This window comes from Pongo abelii, chromosome 16 (genome assembly GCF_028885655.2).
Source record: "Pongo abelii isolate AG06213 chromosome 16, NHGRI_mPonAbe1-v2.0_pri, whole genome shotgun sequence".
NCBI lineage: Eukaryota > Metazoa > Chordata > Mammalia > Primates > Hominidae > Pongo > Pongo abelii.
In genome coordinates, this window is record NC_072001.2 from 41,139,643 (window position 1) to 41,163,817 (window position 24,175).

General features: G+C 38.3%; 1 protein-coding gene across 1 annotated transcript in view; it reads left to right on the plus strand.

The window, feature by feature from the left end:
- Positions 1-718: 718 nt before the first annotated feature.
- The window catches only part of SPRED1 (sprouty related EVH1 domain containing 1), a 105,053-nt gene continuing 81,596 nt past the window's right edge, over positions 719-24,175 (plus strand). The window contains exon 1 of the mRNA XM_003780630.4: positions 719-1,767. Within this exon, the coding sequence (XP_003780678.2) occupies positions 1,736-1,767 (32 nt within the window). The 5' untranslated portion in view covers positions 719-1,735. The remainder of the gene's footprint in view (positions 1,768-24,175) is intronic.

Consider the following 24,175-nt stretch of genomic DNA (forward strand, 5'->3'; position numbering starts at 1 on the left):
GCTTTCGGAGATGAATGCCCTGACAGCATACCCCTTGCGCAGTAAGAATCCAGGCAGCGAGGCGAGGTGTTAAAACTAACACACATACATTCTCATATTCTCTCTCTCCCTCTCTCTCTCACACACACACACACACGTCGTGCATGCAGCTAGGGGACTGCAGCAGTGCAACCAGGGGGACAGCAGGAGGAGCTCTCTTTGCACGGTCCCTGCTTCTAACCCCCACTAACTAAAGATGAACTCATGCCAGTTCCATTCTTTGCTCTGCAAGGAAAACATACATACACACACACACACGGCAGAAGAGAGTGGCCTCCAGATTTCCCCTCTGAGCACACTGTCTTTCTAGCCTCTTCGTTCAAGCAACCCGGATATTCCAAGCAGAGTAACGGGGAGTAACGCGCCACAACAATGCAACCTCCCTAGCAGCTCCCCTCGCAGCTCCCACCCCCGCCCCCTTTCGCGGCGTGCCAAGAGTTTGGAGCGCGCGCACGCACACCGAGCACCGTGCAGGGCGGATATCCCTCCGCCTCCCTCCCCCTTTCTCCGCTAAGTGGCTCGACAACGATTTGGGAAATGAAGGGAGGAGGGAACTACTTTCCTGAAACTTGCTATGCCGCACACGACTTCGAGTTGCAGTGATTCGCCCGGAGGCCGCGGCTTTTAGTCCTACCCACACACTCTCACAGCCCGGGCACCCCGCTCGGCAGCCCCACCCCGCGCCCGCTCTGGCCTCCGGGGAAAGCGGGCAGCCGGGAGAAGTCGCGAGGGACTACTTCGCCTCCTTCTCTCGCGGGCGCCCCCGGTTCGGGCAGCGGCGGCGGCGGAAGGAGCGGGCGGCGTGAGCGCTTCCGCCGCCCCCCTCGCGGCTCCCCTCTCTCGGGCGTGAGGAGCTGGCCCACTGAGCTGCTGGTGGGCACCGGCTGGCGGGGAACCTGCGGTCGCTCTTGTCCTCTCCCGCCGCTTCTCGGGATCCTGCCCCCCGGACCCGGGCCCGCCCGCTCTTCTCCGGCCGGGTGGGAGCGATCGGCTTGCCTGCCCCTCGCCTCACACGCTCCCCGCCGCCCCCTCCACCCCCCTGAGGAGGAGTCCCGGCTGGAGCGCGTCTGGAGGAATCCGCCGCCGCGGGGCCCCTAGCCCGGCTCTGCCCGTGCCTGAGGACAGACCCAGGCGCAGCCGGGGGTTGAGGGGCAGCCGGCGGCGAGGCGGGAGATGGTGGGGTGGGCTCCGGCAGGACCGCGCCGCCGCTGCCCGGAGCCTGGGCTCGGCACCCCCTCGGCGGCCCCCACCGAGCGGAGCTCTGCTTCCTCCTCGCCGCATCCCTGAGGGAAGCGCCGCCTCTGCTCCCGGGTTCTCCGCCCGCCGGCTCCTTCCTGGCCGGACCCCGCTGCGCTCCACCCCAGTGGCTGGAGGAGCAGCTCTCCAGTCAGCCTTTGCAGCCCCTCTCTTTTTCCCTTTCCACCGGGCCTCCTCGGATCCCTTGGCTGGGCACTGAGGCGGGGAAGAGGCTGGGGTCGCCACGGCGGAGATTGCTGCCGCCACCCCCCTGCGGGGGTGGCCGGGGTTCCCGGCTGGGGGGGTACCGTTCTGGGTGAGGCATCCACCATGGTGAGGCCCCTGTGCCGCTGCCCCCGCGCCCCCCCGGCCGCCGCTGCCTCCTGCCCCTCGGTGCTGCTGCTGCTCCCCCGCCTGCTGTTGCTCCTCCATCTCCAGATCGGATCACGGTGAGGGAAAGATGAGCGAGGAGACGGCGACTTCTGACAACGAGTAAGCGCCTCATTGATCTCGATTGCTAATCCCCCTCCCCCAATCCGCCCTCGGCTCTCCCCCAGACCCATCCGAGACTTGGGTGCCGGAAAGCTTGCGACCCTGGAGAGTTCAGTGCATCTTCTGCAGATAGCTGATTTCTTTAGCCATTTTTAGTGGCAGCACCCCTCCCCACCCTCCCACATTTAGTTGCTTTCTTTTGGGGTAGGGGATTAAGTGTTGGGAGAGGATGGCAATTGTACGTCTATGAGATGGAATAATGTGGATGGATGGAAGTGGAGTAGAAACTACCCCTTTGCCTGTTAGACCCCTGTCCCGTCCTTTTTCACTCACATACCAGTCACCATACCTTCAGTATCCATCCTACTTCCTTTATAGCTGTTTCACTTGGAAACTAATGTGTGGGAGCACCTCCTGCAGCAAACTGCTCTTGAATCTTAATTCGATGAGTCAGTGACTCTTAAATACCGATTAAGCCTTCACCCTCTCCCCCCTCCTCCCTTTAAACTTATGACCTGTAAGATTCTTGTAAAAAATAGGGTTAGGGAAACATTTTTAGAATTTAATAGGATTAAGGACACCTGGAGTGTGGGCCATGTTGAGCTAGAGTTTACCTTTGTGAATATTGGACGTGTCTTCAGGAACGGAGAAGAATTTTGAATGCTAATTTTTACCTTTCAGCTATGTGAAAACACATGATTTACGTTGATTTAACCGAATTTACATTGCTGAATATGTTGGTGATTTCATTAACTTTTAGAGCATTCTGGTTTAAGTTTTAGCTTATTTGGGCTTTCTCCTTGCTTTCCAAACGAAATGCTTCGTCTTTTAAATGTTTTGCTTTAACATGACAGCTGCGTGGAGAAATAATGTTTGGCAACACTTTCCTATTGAGAAGGGATTTAATTCCAAGCAGAATATTAGCATCCGTTTTCTTGTAATTAAGTTCAACTTTTGTTTATCTTTGGAGGGTTGGAAAGAGTTAAGCGAGTTAGGACTTAGTCCTTTGGATGCATTCCTTTAAATACAGTGCATTACTAAAGTCAGATCTTTTTGAAATAACTTTATAAAGTCTAGTGCCGAGTCCTGTTTAACGTAAAATAGCTAGAGAAAGGCCAAGCAACATTTCCTCCCCCCTTACTCCCTCCCCAACCCAAAACACACGCTTCTGCTGAGCGGGTGTAGAAGGAGGTACATTGCTGCAGTGTCAGTGCAGTGTAGAAGCAGAAGTGGCAGCCATGTTCTGTCTCTTTTTGTGAATCGCCCTCATTTGCATAGCACACTCTTCATTCATAAAAAAATAATTAAACATCCATCACCTTGGACATCTTGAAAGGATTTCCCAAGAAAAAAATTCGCGACTTGTTTGTCTGTGTAGATTTTTGAGTTCAGAAGGTAAGAAGAATGTGAAATTTTAGGTTAAATTTAAAAACATACGCACACACAAACAACTACCCCTGTTCTGAGAATGTTGACACAGTTATGTGGGAAATATCAGTTCGGGGAGGTGCTGGGATCACGTGATCGCCTCCATTCATAAAATACCTGGCTGTCCATTCACAGTGCAGTACAGTGTCTCCCTGCCTTCTGCAGATTAGACCTACTTTGAGGGAGATCAAGAAGTCTATCTCAGATAATGGTTATTTAGGAGAAAAACTGCTAAAAATGCTGAACCGAATGACGGTAACTTTTATTGGTATCTTTCAAACAAATAGTTTGGATTAAAAATGTTAAGTTTTCTTTTAAAGATGGGAAAAGACTTCTTACCAGTTTAATTTTTTTCTTAAAGCAGTGAATATCTCCTTGTTTCCTTCTGGTTGCAGCTAATAAAAAAAGCAGATGATGGAATGTGAATTAACACAAGTAAAATATATTTTTTCTAAATGGCCATTTTTTAAATACTTGCCATAAATTGAGACAACAGGGTTTTTTTTGTATAGTGATAGTGCATTCTACTGCTATTACAGTAAACTGAGAAAATACTCCCAGTGATTTAATCCCCAAGATATTGATATTTGAAACACCTAATGGCAATCTTCAGTGGGAGGATTGCTTTAAATATTTTTTTTCATCCAAATGTACTTAGTATGGGACAACTTGGAAATTATCTCACTCACCCAGACTTTTAAAATCGTTTTTTCACAAATTTGTCCTGCTTTATTAATAAATTATTCCCTAGGAGCTTTGTAATACTTTTAAGTTTGGGCAGGGCGATAATAATATTTAGCATAATATTTTGGTAAACCCTTCATGGGAACAAAATCTTGGGGGTTTTACTTTAAAAAACTCTATTATATTAGAAAATAATGTGTTCATCTGATAATCAGTTTTACTAGAGCCAGCATTGTTTGCTTGTGCATTAGATAAACCACAGAGTGAACTTATTTGGAATGTAGCTTTTAATATAGTAATTTATGTCTCATCTTTAATAGGTGAACTGTTTTGAAATGGAAATTTATTATCTATAGTCATATATTATGAAGAAAGATACGTATCATGGCATAAGCCATTAAGGCCTTAGCACAGTTTAAAACTGCCCCGTAACATGGATTTTATTTGGGCCTTACATTTTTTTCCCTTTTCTCTTTTTTAAAGCCATTGCTCATAGGGATTTAATTACAGTAGGGACTACTCTTAACATTCTTTAGTTTCTTTTTCACCTGATTTCAACCTTCAAGAAAAGTGAAAATCACCAGTTTCTTGGGAAACCATTAACCCTTTCTAGATAGCATTGTGGTAAAATCCATTAAGGCCTCATTCTGAAATCCTCGAGTACATGCTCTATTATTTGAAATTAAAGTTTTATGTAGAGAAATGGATAACTCCTAGGCTGACTGTGAGAATATATTTAATCAAGAATTAGTGGGGGATCTGTTATGTGTAGGGCTTTGCTTTAATGCCAAACCAAGTAAGGAAGAAATAAATTAGAATAAAGCATTTCTTAGATTGTTTCACATTTATGTTTAAAAATCTTACTTTTCAGAAATAGTAAATGTACTCTAGAGCAAAAGAGTTTGTGTTATAAATAGTACAGGAAATAGCCACATACATGTTTGTTTTGTAGGTAATTTGCACAGAGATTGTTTAATACTTCAGTCAAATGTTTCTGATAGATATAACTGTACCGTATTTTACATTATTGAATTAGCCTTCTAAATAGAGTTTTAAACATTTAAAGGCATATTATATAATACTTAAGAGTCTTTGTCCTTTGGTATTGAGTGCATATAGCACTACATGTCCTTTTGTCAATTTGGCCAAAACATTTGGAGAAGTGAAGTAGCTGAAATAATAAGCATTCGGCTTATTAGGCTCACGTTAGCCAGAAACACTTCCTATGTCAGTATTAGGCTTTCTAATAGCAAGTTGAGATTATATTAGATTTTGGAATTAGGTTAATTAGACTTAGACCAGGTATGATAAACGTACTATGTTGTAATCTGAGTTTGAACCGTTTTTCCATAAATAGAAAGCAAATTTTTGTGGTTATATCGTTTAGTGCCTCATAAAAAATATACCCAGTGGTGAGTTATTTTTGATAAGTGTAAATAAACATATGTTCACCCTATACATTTAGATATGTATATGCATGTACACACACACACATATATATAAAATTGGAAAACATTCTAGAAATAAATGGAAGCATTGGAAAGCTGTGTAATATTAAGCCATCTAATGTTTGTTTATATAGATGTGGTGTATACATAATATAAAAATTTGCTTATTATTCAGTTGGCCTATGTAAAAATCAGCTAAATAACTGCATACTTGCTTCAACTTAATTTCCCTCTGCTTTCTCACTTAAAACTTTATGATCCTGAATTACATATTTTAAACACATTATGATACCGTACCTAGAATTCCTCTCCTTACAAACTTTTGTAAATTCGTCATTTTTCCCCAAAAGACCTTCTCTCTTCCCCTCTTTCAACACTCTCTCCCTCTATGTTGCCTCTGTACTTCATACATATGTATATTAGTTTTAAAATCATATAATATTGTGATTATTTACTTATTTCTATGACCGCTATTCTGTAATCCCTTACTTTTGTTTGTATGCCTAGCACAGTGCTTGATGGCAAATGCTCTACAAATGTGGTTGAATTAATGGAGCCTCATTACCTCATTTTTTTGTTTTCTCTGAATTTATGCATTTGAGATCATTAGCTGTGTTAGAAAAATAGGATGAAAAAGAGCATGGGAAAAGTAAATTATTACCCGTTTAAGAAGGCTTACCTTATTTTTTTAAGAAAACACCAAAATTGGCCTCATTTTTGACATGTTTTGTTTCTGCAAGTTTGAGAAATAACTTAGATCAGGCTTAAAACTGTCCTAAAATGCTGTTGGGATGTTTGGATGTGCTTGGCCTCTGAGTTATGTGGTGTATCTGAAGACCCGTGTTATATCCACAAGAAGGTAGACATTTGTGTCTCTGTCTTTTTTGGCATAGGGAGCTCAAAATTTAGGAATATATGTCTCTAGCTGTTTATCAGTTTTAAGTTCTTTAAATTGCTCTCCCTTTCCCCCGTGGTTCCACATTAGTGCCAAGAGTGAGGAACTGACTAGGGATAAAGAAGTGAAATTGATCAGGAAAGGGTAAACAGCAGCAGATTCCATGATTTTATACTGCAGCTGTTGGTGACTGAGAACTGCCTAAGGGGAAAGTGTAACAATTTAGCCTTTTCTCTGGTGTTGTATAACTTGAACTTGACTAGTCTTACCCAGTTTGGGGAAATGATTGGTAAAGACTAGCCTGCTTTTCTTCTCCATCTTTCAGTAGGAACTGGAACGACATTAAAAATGCCAATTTAAAAAATGCTTCACCCCCTGTAAGAGTAGTAGTTTATTTCAGATAATGTACAAAATGATCTCTAAAGTGAATAATAATTTATTTGCAATTCTACCATTAAATAACAGCTGTTAAAATTTTGGTCTACATGGAAACCTTTCTTATGATGTTGGTGATGAAATGTATTCATTTATTAGATTTTTACTGTGTGCCAAGCATTTATAAATGCTTTATCAAAGCATTATGTAGTTTATATATATACATGTGTTTCTTCTCAGTGGAATGGAATTGCACAGGGGTACAATTGTAGCTTAATGTGAATATTTTCTTAAGTCGTTAAATATTCTAGAATATAATTTTTAGTGGCTACATTATGTTCAGTGTATGATATACATTAGTTTTAATCAGTCTCCTATTGTTAGATATTTTAGTTATTTTTAAACAATGTTTAAACAATGTTTTAAACAATGTTGCATACCATCCTGAGTTCTGTCTCCATCCAGATGTCTTACTTTTCCCTTGAAATAAGTCTAAGAATGGAGTTAAAAGAGAGGAAAATATTTAATTTTATTCTTTCTGCTAAATTGCCCTCTAGAAAAGAAGTATTTAGTATATGAGAGTGCTTACACTTCGAAATGTCTGTACAGTTGTCTGAATTTTTCTTCGCTAATTTTTAAGGTAGAAAATGAAGTCTTATTTTTTAAATGCTTTATGGTAAAATAAAATTGATTTAAAAACTTATTAGGTTGTTTTGCGGTAACTAGAGTGTTTTTAAATACTATATTATAAATAGAATTTAAGTGCTCATGTAAAAGCCATTTGTACATCATTTATTTAACTCTTACCATCTTCTGTGCAGTATGGTATAGTCTAAAGAACACTGGACTTGAAATTGGGAGATGGATTTCTTTTGTAGCTATTTTTAATTTATTCTCTAATCCTGGGCTCTGTAGGCCTCAATTTGGTGATTTATAAATTAAAGAATTTGGACTAAGCATCATATGCGCCCTTCCTTTGTTGATAGTGTATGATTTAGACTTTGTTAATTTTATTATTTTTTTTTTGACATACTTAAACAAAAGACTTAAGAGTAGAAGTGGTAGGATGATCAGGTAAAAGCATGCATTTTGAACAATTAAGATACAAAATTTGGAAACAATTGGTATATTAATAGTCTTTTAAGACTCATGTTGGGCTTAATAGCCATGTATCTTTGATGACACAAAATTTTGTACTACTCAATTTTGTTTTTTATTTATTTATTTATTTTAAAGAGGCAGGGTCTTGCGGTGTTGTCCAGGCTGGAGGGCAGTACAGTGGTATGATCATAGCTCACTGCAGCCTTGAACTCCTGGGTTCAAGTGATCTCCCACCTGCGCCTCTTAAATAGCTAGGACGACAGGTGCGCCACCATACCTGGCTAATTTTAAAATTTTTTGTGGTGATGGGGTCCTGCCCAGGCTGGTCTCAAATTCCTTGGCTCAAGTGATCCTCTTGCCTTGGCCTCCCAAAGGGCTGGGATTACTGGCATGAGCCACCATGCACAGCCCTCATTTTAAAAAAGAGAAAAAAAGTATGGCCTCCATCTGTGGATGAATAAGTAAACAAAAGGCTTTTGGGCTTAAACACCAACTTGATTGGTTCTACAAGGAATATTGCTAACAAGATACCAGTCTTTATGCTTTACTTACAGAAGTCAGTTTTTTACTAGGTCACTTATACAAATCAATAATCTAACACTAAGGGATAACTGTATATTAGTTTAAGAAGTTAGCTCAGGTAATGAATTTTGTTATTCTTTAATGTTTAGATTTATGATAAGTATTATGTCATAGCTGCGTCTCAGAATCCAGAACCAAAATTATTACATATCTGTGAGATTGTGTTTTTGCGATACTCAGAATGAAAAATCATTAATAATGGATTTTACGCTAAGGTGTTACGTTGCTGTAGACAAAGCGTTTTTAAAATTCAGAGTGTTTGCGAGCTTGAAGGAAAATGTGATATTCTTACTAATCTCTAACTGAACATTCATAATTAAAGGAAATGTTAACAAGCTATGACAGTATTAAAGGTACTTGTGACAGCAAATGTGTTAGTTTTTATTGCTGCTGTAACAACATACTACAAATTGGGTGGCTTAAAAAGCAACAACAAATTTATTGTCTCACAATTACTAAAGGTCCAAAATCAAGGAGTTGGCAGGGCCATGTTCCCTCTAAAACCAGTAGGGGAATCCTTTCTTTTGTCTTCCTTGCTTCTGGTGGTTGTTGGGAACCTTTCACATTCCTGAGCTTGGAGCTGCATAATTCCATGTCTTCATCATCACATGGCGGTGTTCTCCCTGTGTGTCTTTATCTTCATTTGAGTGATACCAGTCATTGGATTAGGAGCCTACCCTACTGCAGTATGACCTCATCTTAACTAATAAGGTCATGGGGCTAGGACTTCTACATGTATTTTGGGGGAGACACAGTTCAACCCATAACACCAATAGAAACTATGGATTTTTTTTTTTCTTATAGCACAATTGCTGTTAGCTGTTACAGCTGTCTTGAAATACCATTTATAGTCATCACTAATTTGAAATTATTATAGTTATTAAACCTATTGCTAGAGCATATATTTTAAAGTGTTAATACAGAACCGCATTATTACCGTATCAAAATGAAAAATATTTCAATAACTATGTCAATATAATTAATTTCTTTTGTAATACTGTGTATGTTGTTTTAGGCCCCTAATATTGTTCTGAGAAAGGGGTCATAAGCTTTACTAGGCTGCCAGAAACATCCATGACGCAAAAGGTTAAAATCTTCTGCAATGGACAGAAGCCCAGAAGCCTGAACCCAAAGATAGAGATATAAAATAGGAAGAGTAAGAAACATGAGGATAAGATGAATAACTCCAACATACAGCTAACAGTTCCAAAAGAAGAGAATAGAGGAGAGGAAATATTACAAATAGTGGCTGCAAATTTTTAAGAAGTAGCAAATCAAACCTCACTCAGCGAGCTAGAACAAAACAAAGCCTCACAGTCAAATGGGGTTTATCTTGAGGATATAAGAATGGATCAACATGAGAAAAGCGGTGCATTTTATCACATTTGAAGATTAATGGAGAGAAATGATACGATCTTAATAAATGCCATAAATGTCATTTAATCTCTGCCCATAATAAAGTAAATGTTCATAAATATAGAGACAAATTATTTTTCTGCTCTCCAGAATTTTAGATTTTTAATTTTTCTGATTTAAAACGAGGGTGTGGGATTTACTCAACTTTAGGGTTTTAGTCCAAGAGTTCTAGAATCATAACTGATTTTTTTGTACTTCTGAATTAATATATCATTTCTGTTACTCAGATGTAGGATTAATTGGTGGAAATTGCCTTGTGTCTGAAATTTCTGAATTACCTTGCAAGGCATTTCTTTCTGTGTTTGGAGAACAAAGAATAACGTTTAGTAAATTCAAGAGTAATTGGAATTAAATTTCAGTCTAATATCAGTTTAATAATTCTATGTCTAAATTTTATCTGTATAACAGGAGTTATAATTTGTTTTTTTTTGTTTTGTTTTGTTTTTTTTTTTAATTTATTTTTTAGACGGAGTCTTGCTCTGTCGCCCAGGCTGGAGTGCAGTGGCGCCATCTCGGCTCACTGCAAGCTCCGCCTCCCGGGTTCATGCCTTTCTAACAGGAGTTATAATTTGGATAAAGGCCATTATGAACTTGGAATGTGGAATGTAATTCTTTTTGCTGGTAGTATTTAGTGATACCATTGCATGTGATTAAACACATTTTGCTTGAGCTGTTCATGTGGTTAGGAATTACATTCACAAATACACAGTGTTTTTTAATGACTTCTATGTATTAGCATCCTGTAGCAGGATTGCCAGAAATTTAGATAAAATTTAGTGAGTTGTGTCTTTTCTGATGCCACTTTTTCAAAGTTACTGTAACTTTTACCACTTCAGAGTGTTTTATTAACTTCAGCACATACAGTCACCAAACTCTTTTTTTTTTTTTAACTGTTTTATTGTGTTATTTTTATACTGTGAGATTGGGGAGTTCTGGGGTTTCCCCCCTTAATATGTAAAAGCAGTATTAAACATTTCAGAATTTTAGTTGCTGGATTATATATATTGACTTTTTACACTTTCAGTATAGATTTGAACAGGGACCATTAGTAACTTTTTCCTAAAGAAATTCAGTTCAGTGGCATTTGAATGAGTGCTTACTAGGCACTTGACTTTTGCCTTAGCTTTGGAGATACAAAGATAATTAAAACTTTAAAATTGCTATCACAGTCCACAAGGGAAACAGATACTTCTGAAATGTGATGGGTGTTCTGGTTATAAAGTTCTTCAGGGCTCAAGGAGAAAGTGATTCTACCTGGCAGTGGATGGCAGGATGGTGACTGTGTGTGAAGGAAGGCTTCAGAAAAGAAGTGGCATTTTAGGAGTCAGCCATGAATGAGAGCCTGGAAAGGGGGAAGAGTATTCCAATCAGGAAAAGAGGGGCAGAAGACAAGCATAGAAAGAAGAAAAAGTTGGAGGAAAGGCAATACCTTTTTGGATACAGTTGTTTGGAGGAGTTGTGAGGGGATAAGGAAAGTGTTGAGGGACCAGATTGTGAGTAGTGTAGATTTGTGCTTACCTGTGTATCACCAACTGTGGGGCAAGGGATGGTGGCTAGGCCTAAAATATGAGACACAATATGAGCATGGCAGAAGCCCCTGGAAATCAGTTTTTCTTGAGAAGTTGAATATCTGACTGGTTAGTAATAAGATGAATTTTGAACAGAGTTCCCATTAATTTTATAGATGAAACACCGAAGAGTTGAAAGAAAATTTGTTCTTTGAGCTACCTTCCTTCCTCACCACAACTATCTTTAGTCAGTAAGGATACTTAATGAGAGGCACCAGGTGAAGTTTTCATCATGTGGACAGTGGGGAATCAATATTTTAAGTGAGGGAATGATAATCCAATTTGTGTAAAGCAGGGCTTGTTAGGACCGTTTACTGGAGGGAGAAGAAAGTGAACTTCAGTTGATGAGGAAGATGTAGTAAGACAACAAAACAGAGCTGGGAATAGAGCATTTGGAACTACTGGGGACTCATTTGAGAAGAAATTCACATGTCCAACGATTATTTGACTGAATGTGAAGGAAGGAGTAGGAAGGTTGTGGGATGACTTGAACATTTTAAATTTAGGCCGCTGTAATGCTTTTAAATGAAGGTGGGAATAGAGGTGAACCCGGTTTTTAAATGGGAAAATAACCCAGTTTTGATCTTTTTTAGTCTGGGTGCTTACTGGATGTCAAGGTAGAAAGTGTCCAACAAGGTGCTTTAACTATAGGTTGAGTTCTCAAAAAGGTTAAGAGGGTAGAGTTATAGCGACATCTTCAGCATATATAGTAGTTGAGGCCAGTGGAAAATTTCCCATGGAGAATATTAAGTAATAATGGGAAGATGACAAGTGAGAAACAGCAGTGTTTTTAAGGGAGAGTAGAAGAAAGAAGAGACACCATAAGATGGAAGTGGCTTAAGTGGTAGGAGAGCTCCAAGAGGAAAGTATTTTAGAAGCCAAGGGAAAAAGGAGTATTGAGAAAGCGTTAGATATCACAGAAAAATTAGATTGGTGATTTCTAAGACAAGGATTTAGCTGTTAGGATGTCATTGACCTTTGTGGGAGTAATAATGGGGACTGAAGTCAGGTTTTGCTATAGGTTGAGGGTGTCCAATCTTTTGGCTTCCCTGGTCTACTTTGGAAGAAGAATTGTCTTGGGCTACCCATAAAATACACTAACACTAAAGGTAGCGGATGTGCTAAAAAAAAATCACAAAAAAATCTCATGATGTTATAAGAAAGTGTATGAATTTGGGTTGGGCTGCATTCAAAGCCGTCCTGCCGCATGCGGCCCATGGGCTGCGGGTTGGATGAGTTTGCTGTAGATTAAAGAGAAAATAAAAAGTGCTGAAGCAGAGAAGTCAGAGTAGTTACTAGTCATTTAGGGCAAAGTTAGTAGTTGAAGTTTATTTGTTGGCTCATGTCAGTAGTGGAGAGGATGAGAAAGAAAGACTTAAGGAATGGCGTAATGGATGAAGCAAGGCATAGGACAGTCTATCAAATTGTTTTACTGGTTGTCACACACTGTTAGATTTAATCCTTCTAAAGATCATGTGAGCTAAGTATCCATAGTTTACAGATGAGATAACTGAGACTCATGAAAGGTTTAGTAACTTGCCATGGCCACGCAAGAGAGTAAAGTGGTAGAACTGAGATTCAAACTGCACAGTATTTATACCACACTGTACATCATATACTTTATTGACAGACTAGATTTTAAAGAAAAAATTAGCTTGAAGTGGTAGATTGACACATAGAATTGACAGCTGTTTTGAAGAACTGCAAGTTTTGGTAAAGTTAAAGAGCTTGTAGAGTGTGAGTGGGAAAAATGGAAAGACAAAGAGATTTTGATCATAGAACAATGGTGCCAGAGTGATGACATGTAAGGGAAGATTAAAGTAGAAACAGGGATGAAGGTTATTGGAGAAGCCAGGATCTGCTAAAATGTTTTTGTGTTTTTAAAAAAGAGTGAACAATATGGATGTTTGGATAGCTAGGGTGGTATCAGGAGTTGAGGTGGAGAGAAATCCTAAGCCAGTGCCAGTGTATTTAATGTGAGTGTGAGTTGAGTGACTTAGAGTGCTGGTATCACTGTTGCCACCTCCCTCTGCAATCAAGAGAGACAGGGGTAAGGATTTTGGAATTGGAGATTGAAGAAAAGGGTATTGGGGAAGAGGATAAGAAAAGGGAAGGGTTTAGCTGGGAAGATTTGAGAGTATTGGCAATGATAGGATGTCATGTAGTAATGGTCCTATCAGGAACGAGTGATTCTGAGAATTAGAAAGTAGAGGGGAAGAGAGACATGTAAATAAACTATCCAAATTAAGGTCTTATTAAGAACTTTACGTTTTTATGAGAGGCAAACCAAGATGTTGACTGATATTGCAGGGTTTTATCCAAATAAATTATATTGTCATTTATGGGATTTTGTAGCCTTTGGGTACTCCATTCTTAATGTGGTTAGAGAAGCCCTTTCAAATAAAAATTTACTAATTTAAATTTTACAGTTAACCTGGTGTTCACAACTAACATAATCCTGGGGTTACTGCTGACTGTAGCATTAAGACATTGGCAAATAACATAACCTGTCTTTGTGCTTGCTTTTTCATCTATAAAACCAGGATAATATGTCCCTACTTCAGAGGGATACAACCTCTGAATGTAACCTCTCTCCCTACAATAACATTTTTTGATTAGAGATAAAAGAATATTAAACAGAACTCTTAGTTCTTCAGAAGGAAGGTACTATGTTTATAAAATAATCAGTGCTCATTTTCATTTAGCCTGAAGGTGGGGTTGATTTTTAAAAAGGATTATTAACCTACTTAGAAAAATTGTGTTTCATTTTAAATGTTAGAAAGCAACTTTTCAGAAAAACTTAAAATCTAAAAATTCCAACATTAGAAAAAAAATTTATATTGTGAAAATTTTCTTCCATGTTCTGGGCAGACTGAAGAGGTAGATGTAACTAGTCTTGAGTAGGTTAATAAGACAAACAACTAGCTCTAACTAGTTTTTTGTTTAATTTTTTAATACAACTATTTAGTTATAAAAGGAGTATATTTCTAGAACTTATTAAAATAATTTTAATACCTGAGCACAGTTTGGAAGTCTAAGTAGATTCGATGTCTTGCCATTATTTTTAATGGGAAAAAAACGTCTTACAGTTCAATCCAGGAACTTTCAAATATTGTTGTATGGCAAGCAGAAATCTATTTTCGTGGGAGAGAATGGGAGAGGAAGATTTTTCAGGTTAGGGAAATTATTAAGTTATTAAAGGTTTAGAATTTAATTTTTTGGCAGCTGTAATTAAACTAAGATTCCTATTAGATGGACGCACTATTTCTGCCAGCTAGAAATTCATTGTTCTTGATTTAGTCTGTTAACTTTAATTTGGACAACTGATGGTCTGTATGCTTATGTTTAGTTAAGTTTTATGGTCATTAACAACTAAAGCAAAAATACGTTTACATTTTGCTTTAGCCTGATGTTTAGTCCTAGCATTCTGAAAAAACTGTATAATTTGTTAATTCAAAAATAATTGTCTTGGACACATCAGAAACTTGGTTTAGGAATGAGTTATGTGTGAATCAAAATCTTAAATGAGCATAAATCAGGAACTTAAAAATATGATGAAGAATGCACATACTTTTTCTCTTGATGAAGGTTATTGGATCCAGAAATCAAACTTAAATAACTTAGTGACAGTTAAGAACATATAACAGCCTTAAATGATATATCAAATTAGGGCCAGGCACGGTGGCTCATGCCTGTAATCCTAGCACTTTAGGAGGCCGAAGTGGGCAGGTTACCTGTGCTCAGGAGTTGGAGACCAGCCTGGGCAATATGGCAAAACCCTTTCTCTACCAAAAATACAAAAAAATTAGCCAGGCATGGTGGTGCATGCCTGTAATCCTAGCTACTCGGGAGGCTGAGGCATGAGAAACGTCTGAACCCGGGAAGCTGAGGTTGCAGTAAGCCAAGATCGTGCCACTGCACTCCAGCCTGAGCAACAGAGTGAGACTCTGTCTCAAAAAAAAAATCAGGATATTCTTCAACTTTGTGTTATCATTTTTAAAGAGAAGGAGAGTGGCGAGAGATGGATGAGACAGACTGGCTTCTAGCTACCTTAGTTTCCCTTAGCAATGTTTCCTAGTCTTGATACTTGAAGAGCAAGCAAACTGAGCTTCTAAGTGAGCCAAAAAGAAAAAAAAAATTATCAGATGTTGTATAGACTCTACTGCTTATAAGTCTGAACTGTGTTTTGTGTACTAGGCCGTAGCATATAACACATAAGAAGGATAATTTGACTTATAATTACTGGCTAATATTAGATCATCCAATTTTTGCATTTACCCTGTCTCAGATTTAGTCAGGTGGTATAAGGAAAAAAATGAAACTAAGCTAAAATCCTTTAGGAAGACAATGAGCAATAATTACATCAAAAGAAATCAACTAAAAACCCAGCACAGGTTTCAACTGCATCTAGTTCCATACACATTTTTGCTTGTGTACATACACATATTATTTACCTGATTAAGTATATCACCTGATATACTTAATATAAAGACTTAGGCGTATATCTAGTTTTTAAATAATCATTTTAGTACCTGTAATATTTCACATTGTTTTACCAAAAGTTTACCTACTTGTTATCTCTTTGAAGAACACTTTAGGTTTCCAGCTCTTTGCTATTACAGATAACATTTTTAAGGAGCATCTTTTTGCATATAAATATTTTATTCTTTTTAATAATTTCTTAAGATAAATTTACAGGAGTGGGATAACTATGTCAAAGAGTACAAGTGGTTTTTTAAAATTCTTAGTATGAACTGCCACTTCTGAAAATTCACATTTTTTTCTATCGTGGATTATTTGTAATGAAATTTGTTCTCAAATTTCTTAGATTCCATTTTTGTTCTTTGGTACCTTGTGGTTTTATGTAGCTCTCAGTACATAATTCAATGACAGCTCATATTTGAGTAACTAACGGCATTGGCCTAAAATCATTTCATGCATTTAGTCTTTATAATAACCATTTAAGTGTTTGTTATAATGTTGCTACTCCCATTTACAAAGCCAAGGAAACTGAGGTGCAGGAAAGTTAAATGACTTGGCAAAGATTACATACTTGGTAAAGTCTTATGATTCCAAAGCCTATGCCCTAAAACAATGGCTTTTAGACTTTTTGACTGCATCACGGTAACAAATACATTCTGCATTTTGACACTTTGACATCAGCAGTGTACATACACGCACGTATGCCCATAGGATATACATATGAAAAGATTTAGTGTTTAAAAAGCTTTCCATCTTTTCCTAATACAAATAATTAAAAACATTTCATATTGGGAAAACAACTGTCCTAGTGATTAGAATTCAGTGTTCACATAAATCTGAGTTAGTTTACTAGATTTACAAATAATTATATACTTATAAAAGATTAATTTGCAATACATTGCTATATCATTTGGAGCACTTCAGTGAAGACATCTGAAAAAGCAATGATGTAATAACATTTGCTATCTCTACTCTAGCTACAGCAATTCAATTCTGAATTCTTCTGCAGTCCTTCACAGCTCAGCCTTGAAACCCACTCTTGTGAGTATCCTATGCCTTTTAGTATTATCTCTTATTTTCGTGAAATAAGCTGAACATAAATGTGAATCTTCGCTACCAACACGGAGGTACATCCTTAGAGGAGAACAACATCCCAAATACTTCACAGTAGTTTAGAGCAGGGAATTTTTCAATGGCAATGGGTCTCCATCAGCATTATGTTTCCATGTAGAATGGAATAGAATACCAAAGTCAGCCTGTGTGTTGTCACAGTAAGTCTAAGTTGTTTTGTGAAAAGTTATGTGTGTGTGTGATACACTTACCCTTGTGACTACCAGTGATTCCCAAGCAAATTCACAAGGATGTTGAGACCATGTAGTGGGTGGGGGAATAGCCTAAACATTTAAAAGTGACCAGAGTATAGTAAATGATAAATCATCATACAAGACCCATCGTTTAAAAAGATATTGTTAATACTCTGTTATTTGAGCATACTTTCCTTATTGCTTTATGTTAATGAAAGTAAGGTAATTAAAAGATTTTTCACAGGTTGTGTTAAAAGTGTATGGCTTCAGTCTCTTAACCTTGTTTTCTAAGTTTTTACTGTTCGTTCCTTAATAGTAACCATATCATCTTAGTTGGAGAGGGATTCCTATCTACCTTAGTACATTTTCAATCTTTGAAATCATCAGATTATAAAGGAGTTGTAGAAACAGAAATCATATTTATAGTACTAACTGTTTTTTTTTTTTTTTTTTGAGACAGAGTCCTGCTCTGTCGCCTAGGCTGGAGTGCAGTGGCGTGATCTTGGCTACTGCAAGCTCCGCTTCCCGGGTTCACGCCATTCCCCTGCCTCAGCCTCCCGAGTAGCTGGGACTAAGGCGCCTGCCACCATGTCCGGCTAATTTTTTTTGTATTTTTAGTAGAGACGGGGTTTCACCGTGTGTTAGCCAGGATGGTCTGGATCTCCTAACCTTGTGATCTGCCCGCCTCAGCCTCCCAAAGTGCTGGGATTCCAGGCGTGAGCTGCCGCTCCCAGCCAGTACTAACTTTTTTTTAAGAGACAGGGTCTCTCACTTTGTTACACAGGCTGGAGTGCAGTGGCACAATCACAGCACGCTAACCTCAAACTGTCGGGCTCAAGTGATTAATCTGTCTCAGCCTCCTGAGTAGCTTGGACTACAGGTGCCTGCTGCCATGCCCAGTAATTTTTAAATTTTTTTGTAGAGACAGAGTCTTGATTTGTTGGCCAGTCGGGCTGGTCTCAACTCCTGAGCTCAAGTGGTCCTGCCACTTCAGCCTCCCAGAGTGCTGAGATCACAGGTGTGAGCCACCATGCCTGGCCCTTACTACTAGCATTTAATTCATTGTCTCTCACTGTTTTTTCCAAATGTTTGTTACTTTACTGAAAGATACTACCTTTGTTATCTGCTAAAATTTTTACTTCCATTTGCTGCCAGTTGGGCTTTATTAGAATTCTTTGAGAATCTAAAGCAGTGAGTACAATAGAACATTCTGTGATGATGGAAACATTCTGTTTGTGGTATCCAATATGGTAGCTACTATATAGTTATTTGGCTGTACTTGAAGTGGTTTGAGTGACTGAGGAGCTAAATTTTAAATTTTATTTAATTTATATAGCCACAAGTGGCCAGTGATGACTGCTGTATTGGATGGCACAAATCTGGAGCATTGCTTTCTTTTTTTTTTTTTTTTTTTTTTTTTTTTTGAGACAGAGTCTTGCTCTGTCTCCCAGGCTGGAGTGCAGTGGCACGATCTTAGACCACTGCAACCCCTGCCTCCCAGGTTCAAGTGATTCTCCTGCCTCAGCCTCCTGAGTAGCTGGGATTAAAGACGTGTGCCACCATGCCCGGCTAATTTTGTATTTTTAATAGAGACGGGGTTTCACCATGTTGGCCACGCTGTCACGAACTCCCTACCTCAGGTGATCCGCCTGCCTCGGCCTCCCAAAGTACTGGGATTACAGGCGTGAGCCACCATGCCCAGCCCAAATCTGGAGCATTTCTATTCCTTCAAGCCCAACACCTTTTTTGAAAACTATGACATGTTCTTCATTCACTCTGCTGAAGAAAGTTTCTAATTTTTTTTTTCATGGAGAGATAACTTGAGGTAGCATAGCTTTTTCCAAAATGTGGAATTTGCCACTGGTATGTAAGATAATTTTAGTTGTTTCACAGACATGGCATTTATATTAGACTGTTCTCACTGCTATAAAGAACCATCTGAGATGGGTAATTATTAAGAAAAGAGGTTTAATTAACTCACAGTTCTGTAGGCTATACAGGAAGCTTGGCAGGGAGGCCTCAGGAAACTTACAATCATGGTGGCAGGCAAAGAGGAAGCAAGCATTACCAAGGCAGAGCGGGAGAGAGCCAAGTGGGAAGTGCTACACACTTCAAACAACTAGATCTCCTGAGAACTCTATCACAAGAACAGCGAGGGGGTAGTCTGCCCCTGTGATTCAGTCACCTCCCACCAGGCCCCTCTTTCAACACATGGGGATTACATACTCGACCTAAGATTTCAGTGGGGACACAGAGCCAAACCAAATCAGCATTAAATTAAATTGAGAAGTTATTCCTTTCTTAATACTTGTTGAATTTTAAGTTTAAAAAAGTATGTATGTATATATACTAATTAGTATACTAATCTTCATATATAAGCTTTTGTACATATGTCTCTTGAACTGAGTGAAATGTTTTCTTTAAACATTTCTTGTTGATACCTTTGAGGTAGTGCTTTGTAAAGCCAATCATCTTTATGATCTGCTAGATGAACCATAGATTGTTGTTTGTTTGTTTGTTTTGCTTTATTTTACCTTTTAGACACTGGGTTTTTAAAGACAAATATTACATAAAAATGATTCTTCTGGTGATATGAGAATTTACTTAATAATTACTGAATGACAAAGTTATTAGACCCAATAATAAATACCTAATTATCCATATATCCTGCCAAAGTATGATATTATTTAAATGTCAGATGTTAAAGTGTTTAGATTCTATGAAAATAGTGTTTAGACCTGTTTCAGTAAGGAAATGTCTTTTAATTCAAAGTCATGTGTATGCTGCATATTTTAGTGGTAATTAAATGTTTCAGTGCAGCAGACCCTAAAGGATCAATCACACATGTGCATTGGAATGCTGGGCTAATAGAAACAGCCAAACAGATGGAGATCAGGATGTTGCAGCATTTCTTATTAGTCACATTTAGTCCATCTCCTGGATTTTACATTGCTCTTAGGTTTGACAGTCATTAATGTTGATACTTAATGAAATAGAGACAACAAACATTTATTGAGCATTTATTATATGTTAGAGAAAGGATGGCAACTAACATTTTTGAAGCTTACTGTGTTCCAGGTGTTAGGACAGTAGGCTTTAGAGATGAATAAAATCTAGATCTTTCCATCGTGCAGTTCTCAACCTAATGTTAGAAGTAAATGATTGATTGGTTCTTTGGTAAAAAAAAGGACTTAGAGATATTGATTCCTTGCTAGAGGAAATACATTTTTCCCAGGAGAGTGAGATAAACTGCTGAAAATAAAAATTATTTCATTAAAAAAAATTTCCATTCTTATTTTAGATTTGGGGAGTACATGTGCAGGTTTGTTACAAAGGCATATTTCATGATGCAGAGGTTTGGGGTATGACTGAACCTGTCACCCAGGTAGTAAGCATAGTACCCAATAGTTTTTCAACCCTTACTTCCCTCCCTCCCTCCTGCCATATAGTAGTCCCCAGTGTCTATTGTTCCCATCTTTATGTCCAGGAGTACCCAATATTTGGCTCCCCCTTGTAAGAACAGTGGTATTTGGTTTTCTGTTCCTGCCTGAATTCACTTAGGATAATGGCCTCCAGCTGCATATGTGTTGCTGCAAAGGACATGATTTTGTTCTTTGTGGCTGCATAGTATTCCATGGTATATATGTACCACATTTCTTTAGCCCACTGTTAATGGGCATCTGGGTTGATTCCATGTCTTTGCTTCAGTGATCATGAGTGCACGTGTCTTTTTGGTAGAACAATTTATTTTCTTTTGGATATATACCCAATAATGAGATTGTAGGGTTGAATGGTAGTTCTTTTTTTTTTTTTTTTGAGATGAAGTCTTGCTCTGTTGCCGAGGCTGGAGTGCAGTGGTGCAATCTTGGCTCACTGCAACTTCTACCTCCCAGGTTCAAGCCATTTTCCTGCCTCAGCCTCCCGAGTAGTTGGGATTACAGGCACCCACCACCACACCCAGCTAATTTTTGTATTTTTACTAGAGACAGGGGTTTCACCATGTTGGCTAGGCTGGTCTCGAACTCCTGACCTCAGGTGATCTGCCTGCCTCAGCCTTCCAAAGTGCTGGGATTACAGGTGTGAGCCACTGTGCCCGACCTCGAATGGTAGTTTGGTTTTAAGTTATTTGAGAAATCTCCAAACTGCTCTCCACAGTGGCTGAACTAATTTACATTCCCAGCATTGTGTAAGTGTTCCTTTTTCTCTGCAACCTTGCCAGAGTCTGTTATTTTTTAACTTTTTAATAATAGCCATTCTGACTGGTGTGAGATGGCATATCTCATTGTGATTTTGTTTGCATTTCTCTGATGATTAGTGATATGGAGCATTTTTCCTTCGGTTTGTTGGCAACTTGTATGTCTTCTTTTGAGCAGTGTCTGTTTATGTCTTTTGCCCTTTTTAAAATAAGGTTATTTGTTTTTTTGCTTGTTCAGTTATTTAAGTTTCTCATAGATTCTGGCTATTACGTCTTTGTTGGATGCATAGTTTGTGAATATTTTCTCCCGTTCTGTAGGTTTACTCTGTTGATGGTTTCCTTTGCTGTGCAGAAGCTGTTAGTTTAATTAGGTCCCACTTGTCAATTTTTTTGTTACAATTGCTTTGGAGGACTTAGTCGTAAATTCTTTTCCAAGGCCCATGTCCTGAATGGTGATTTCTAGGTTTTCTTCTACGATTCTTATAGTTTGTGGTATTACATTTAAATCTTTAATCCATCTTGAGTTAATTTTTGTATATGGCTGGGATAGCTGGCTAGCCACATGCAGAAGAATGAAACTGGACCCCTACCTTTCACCATATGTAAATTACCTCATTTTGAAGAAACATCTTTATGTGTTATACTTAACTTTATAGTTCAGTAGTAGTCTTGTGATCTGAGTAGCTACAATCTTAACTGTTTTTGATTCACTTTGAAGTTTGTATGGCATGATAGATTGTGTAAGAAGGGTTAAAGATTTATTGTCTGTTAACAACATAGAGCTCAGGATCAGATGAATATCAAGAACTAAGTTTTTTTAACCTTAGCCTTAATTTTTATTTTTATGTATTATTAATTTTTATATATATATATGAATAATAGTTTTTTTCCTATAGAATGTGTAGGACTTTAGTGTTTTTAAAAAAATTATTCCCTTCACTAGCAAGAGCTTGAAAATGGATAATTTGTAGCTAAATGATAATTTAAATTTAAATGATAATTTGTAGCTAAATGATAATTAGCCCAGTTGGGTCTGGCATGAGATGTATGAGATGTGTCATTCTAAATCATATAAATGGCCCAAACTGCCTGGATTTCTGATTGGAAGACGAAGGGAGGATTTTAGGTGAAGAACACGGTTGTGGTTCCCGACTCCTTAAATAACTTGTCATGAACCTACTGAACTATGTTTATTTCTCCCTTTCCCTTCAGTTATTTATACTAAAGACTTGCTAAGACAAGAAATGACAGACAAGCATGTTTAAATAATCCCATCACTACTTCTATTTTGACAACCTAGATAATCTTGAGAACTTTTTCACTATCACATATTAAAGAGTTATTCAAAGATATGTGGCCATTATTGGTAATTATGAGCGAGTCCTCCTCATATTGCTGTGTTTATTCAGAAAATTCTTATGCTTAGAGTCTACTTTAAGATCACAGTGACAGGGAGACAGGATTCATTTTTAAATGGTCAGACTACATTTTTAGAAAAAGTTTTTCCCTTTAGAGTAGAAATTTAGGCACCCTTGGATACCTTTGGTTTAGAACCAAAATTCTACATGTAGGACCAGTTGACAATTTTGGTTCTTCCCACAGACTGGAAGGTGTACTGGGGGGAACTGCCAACAGGAAGTGTCAGGCATCTTGCAGCACCAGAGTCGGAAATAATAATGAAAGCTGCTAACATTTGTATATTACTTTAGAATCTACAGAGCACCTTTATGTGCATTATCTCATGTGATTCTCAAAGCAGTTGTGAGATTTATGAAACTACATATATATTTATTCTCACTTTGAAATAATTTTAGACCTACAGGAGTAAGAAAAAATATACAAAGAATGCACATATCCTTCAGACAGCTTCCTAAAATGTTTTACATAGCCAAATCAGGAAACTAGGATCTATACGATATTATTATCAACTGGCAATATTCATATCTATTGATATTATTGAAATTTCACCAGTTGTTCCACTAATGTCCTTTTTCCAGTTCAGGATATGATAAATGATGTTGCATTAAGTTGTCATGTCTCTTTAGTCTCCTTTAAGGTGAAGCAGCTGTTCAGCCTGTCTTTTATAACCTTGACGCTTTTGAAGAATACTGGCCAGGAATTTTGTAGAATGTTCCTAAATTCAACTTACATGTTTTTGGCAACAATACTGTAGAGTGATGGTATCCTTGTGCGTCAATTCAACAGGTGGATGGTGTTGATATATCCCATTACTGGTAAATTTTGATCATTTGGTTAAGAAGATGTTTGTTTTGCCAGGTTTTGTAACTGTTTGCTTTGTAATAAGCATCTTTTGAAAAGATAGTTTGAGACTACATAAATATCCTATTTTCTGTCATTCACTTGTTACTATTTTCAGCATCTGCTGATGATTCTTGCCTACAACAATTACTGTGATGTTTGCCAAATGATTTTTTTTTCTACTTCCATCATTCCTTCTTCTTTTATTAATTGGAATTTTATAGAAGATCCTTATTTTCTCACATTTATTTAATTATTACTATAAATTATAATCCATCACTGTCATCATTTTTATGCTCTGTTGTCCCAGACTTGGCCATTGGGAACCCCGTCAAGTCTGTTTCTATGTCCTTTTGACATATCCCTTCATTTTTTCAGCACGTCCTTTCTGGTATCACAAGATGCTCCAAGCTCATCTCATGCTTTTCTTGCCCAGCTTTGGAACCATCCCATTACTTAAAGGAGCTCTAGTTCCTTTTATTGGAGAATTGTATTTAGAAACTACTCTATGGGTGCTAGATGTGCTAATTGGCTTTGGGATGAGGCTGGTGGTATTATTATTACTATTATTTTTAGACAATCTTGCTCTGTCTCCCAGGCTGGAGTGCAATGGCGCGATCTTGGCTTGCTGCAACCTCTGCCTCCCAGGTTCAATCAGTTCCCCTACCTCA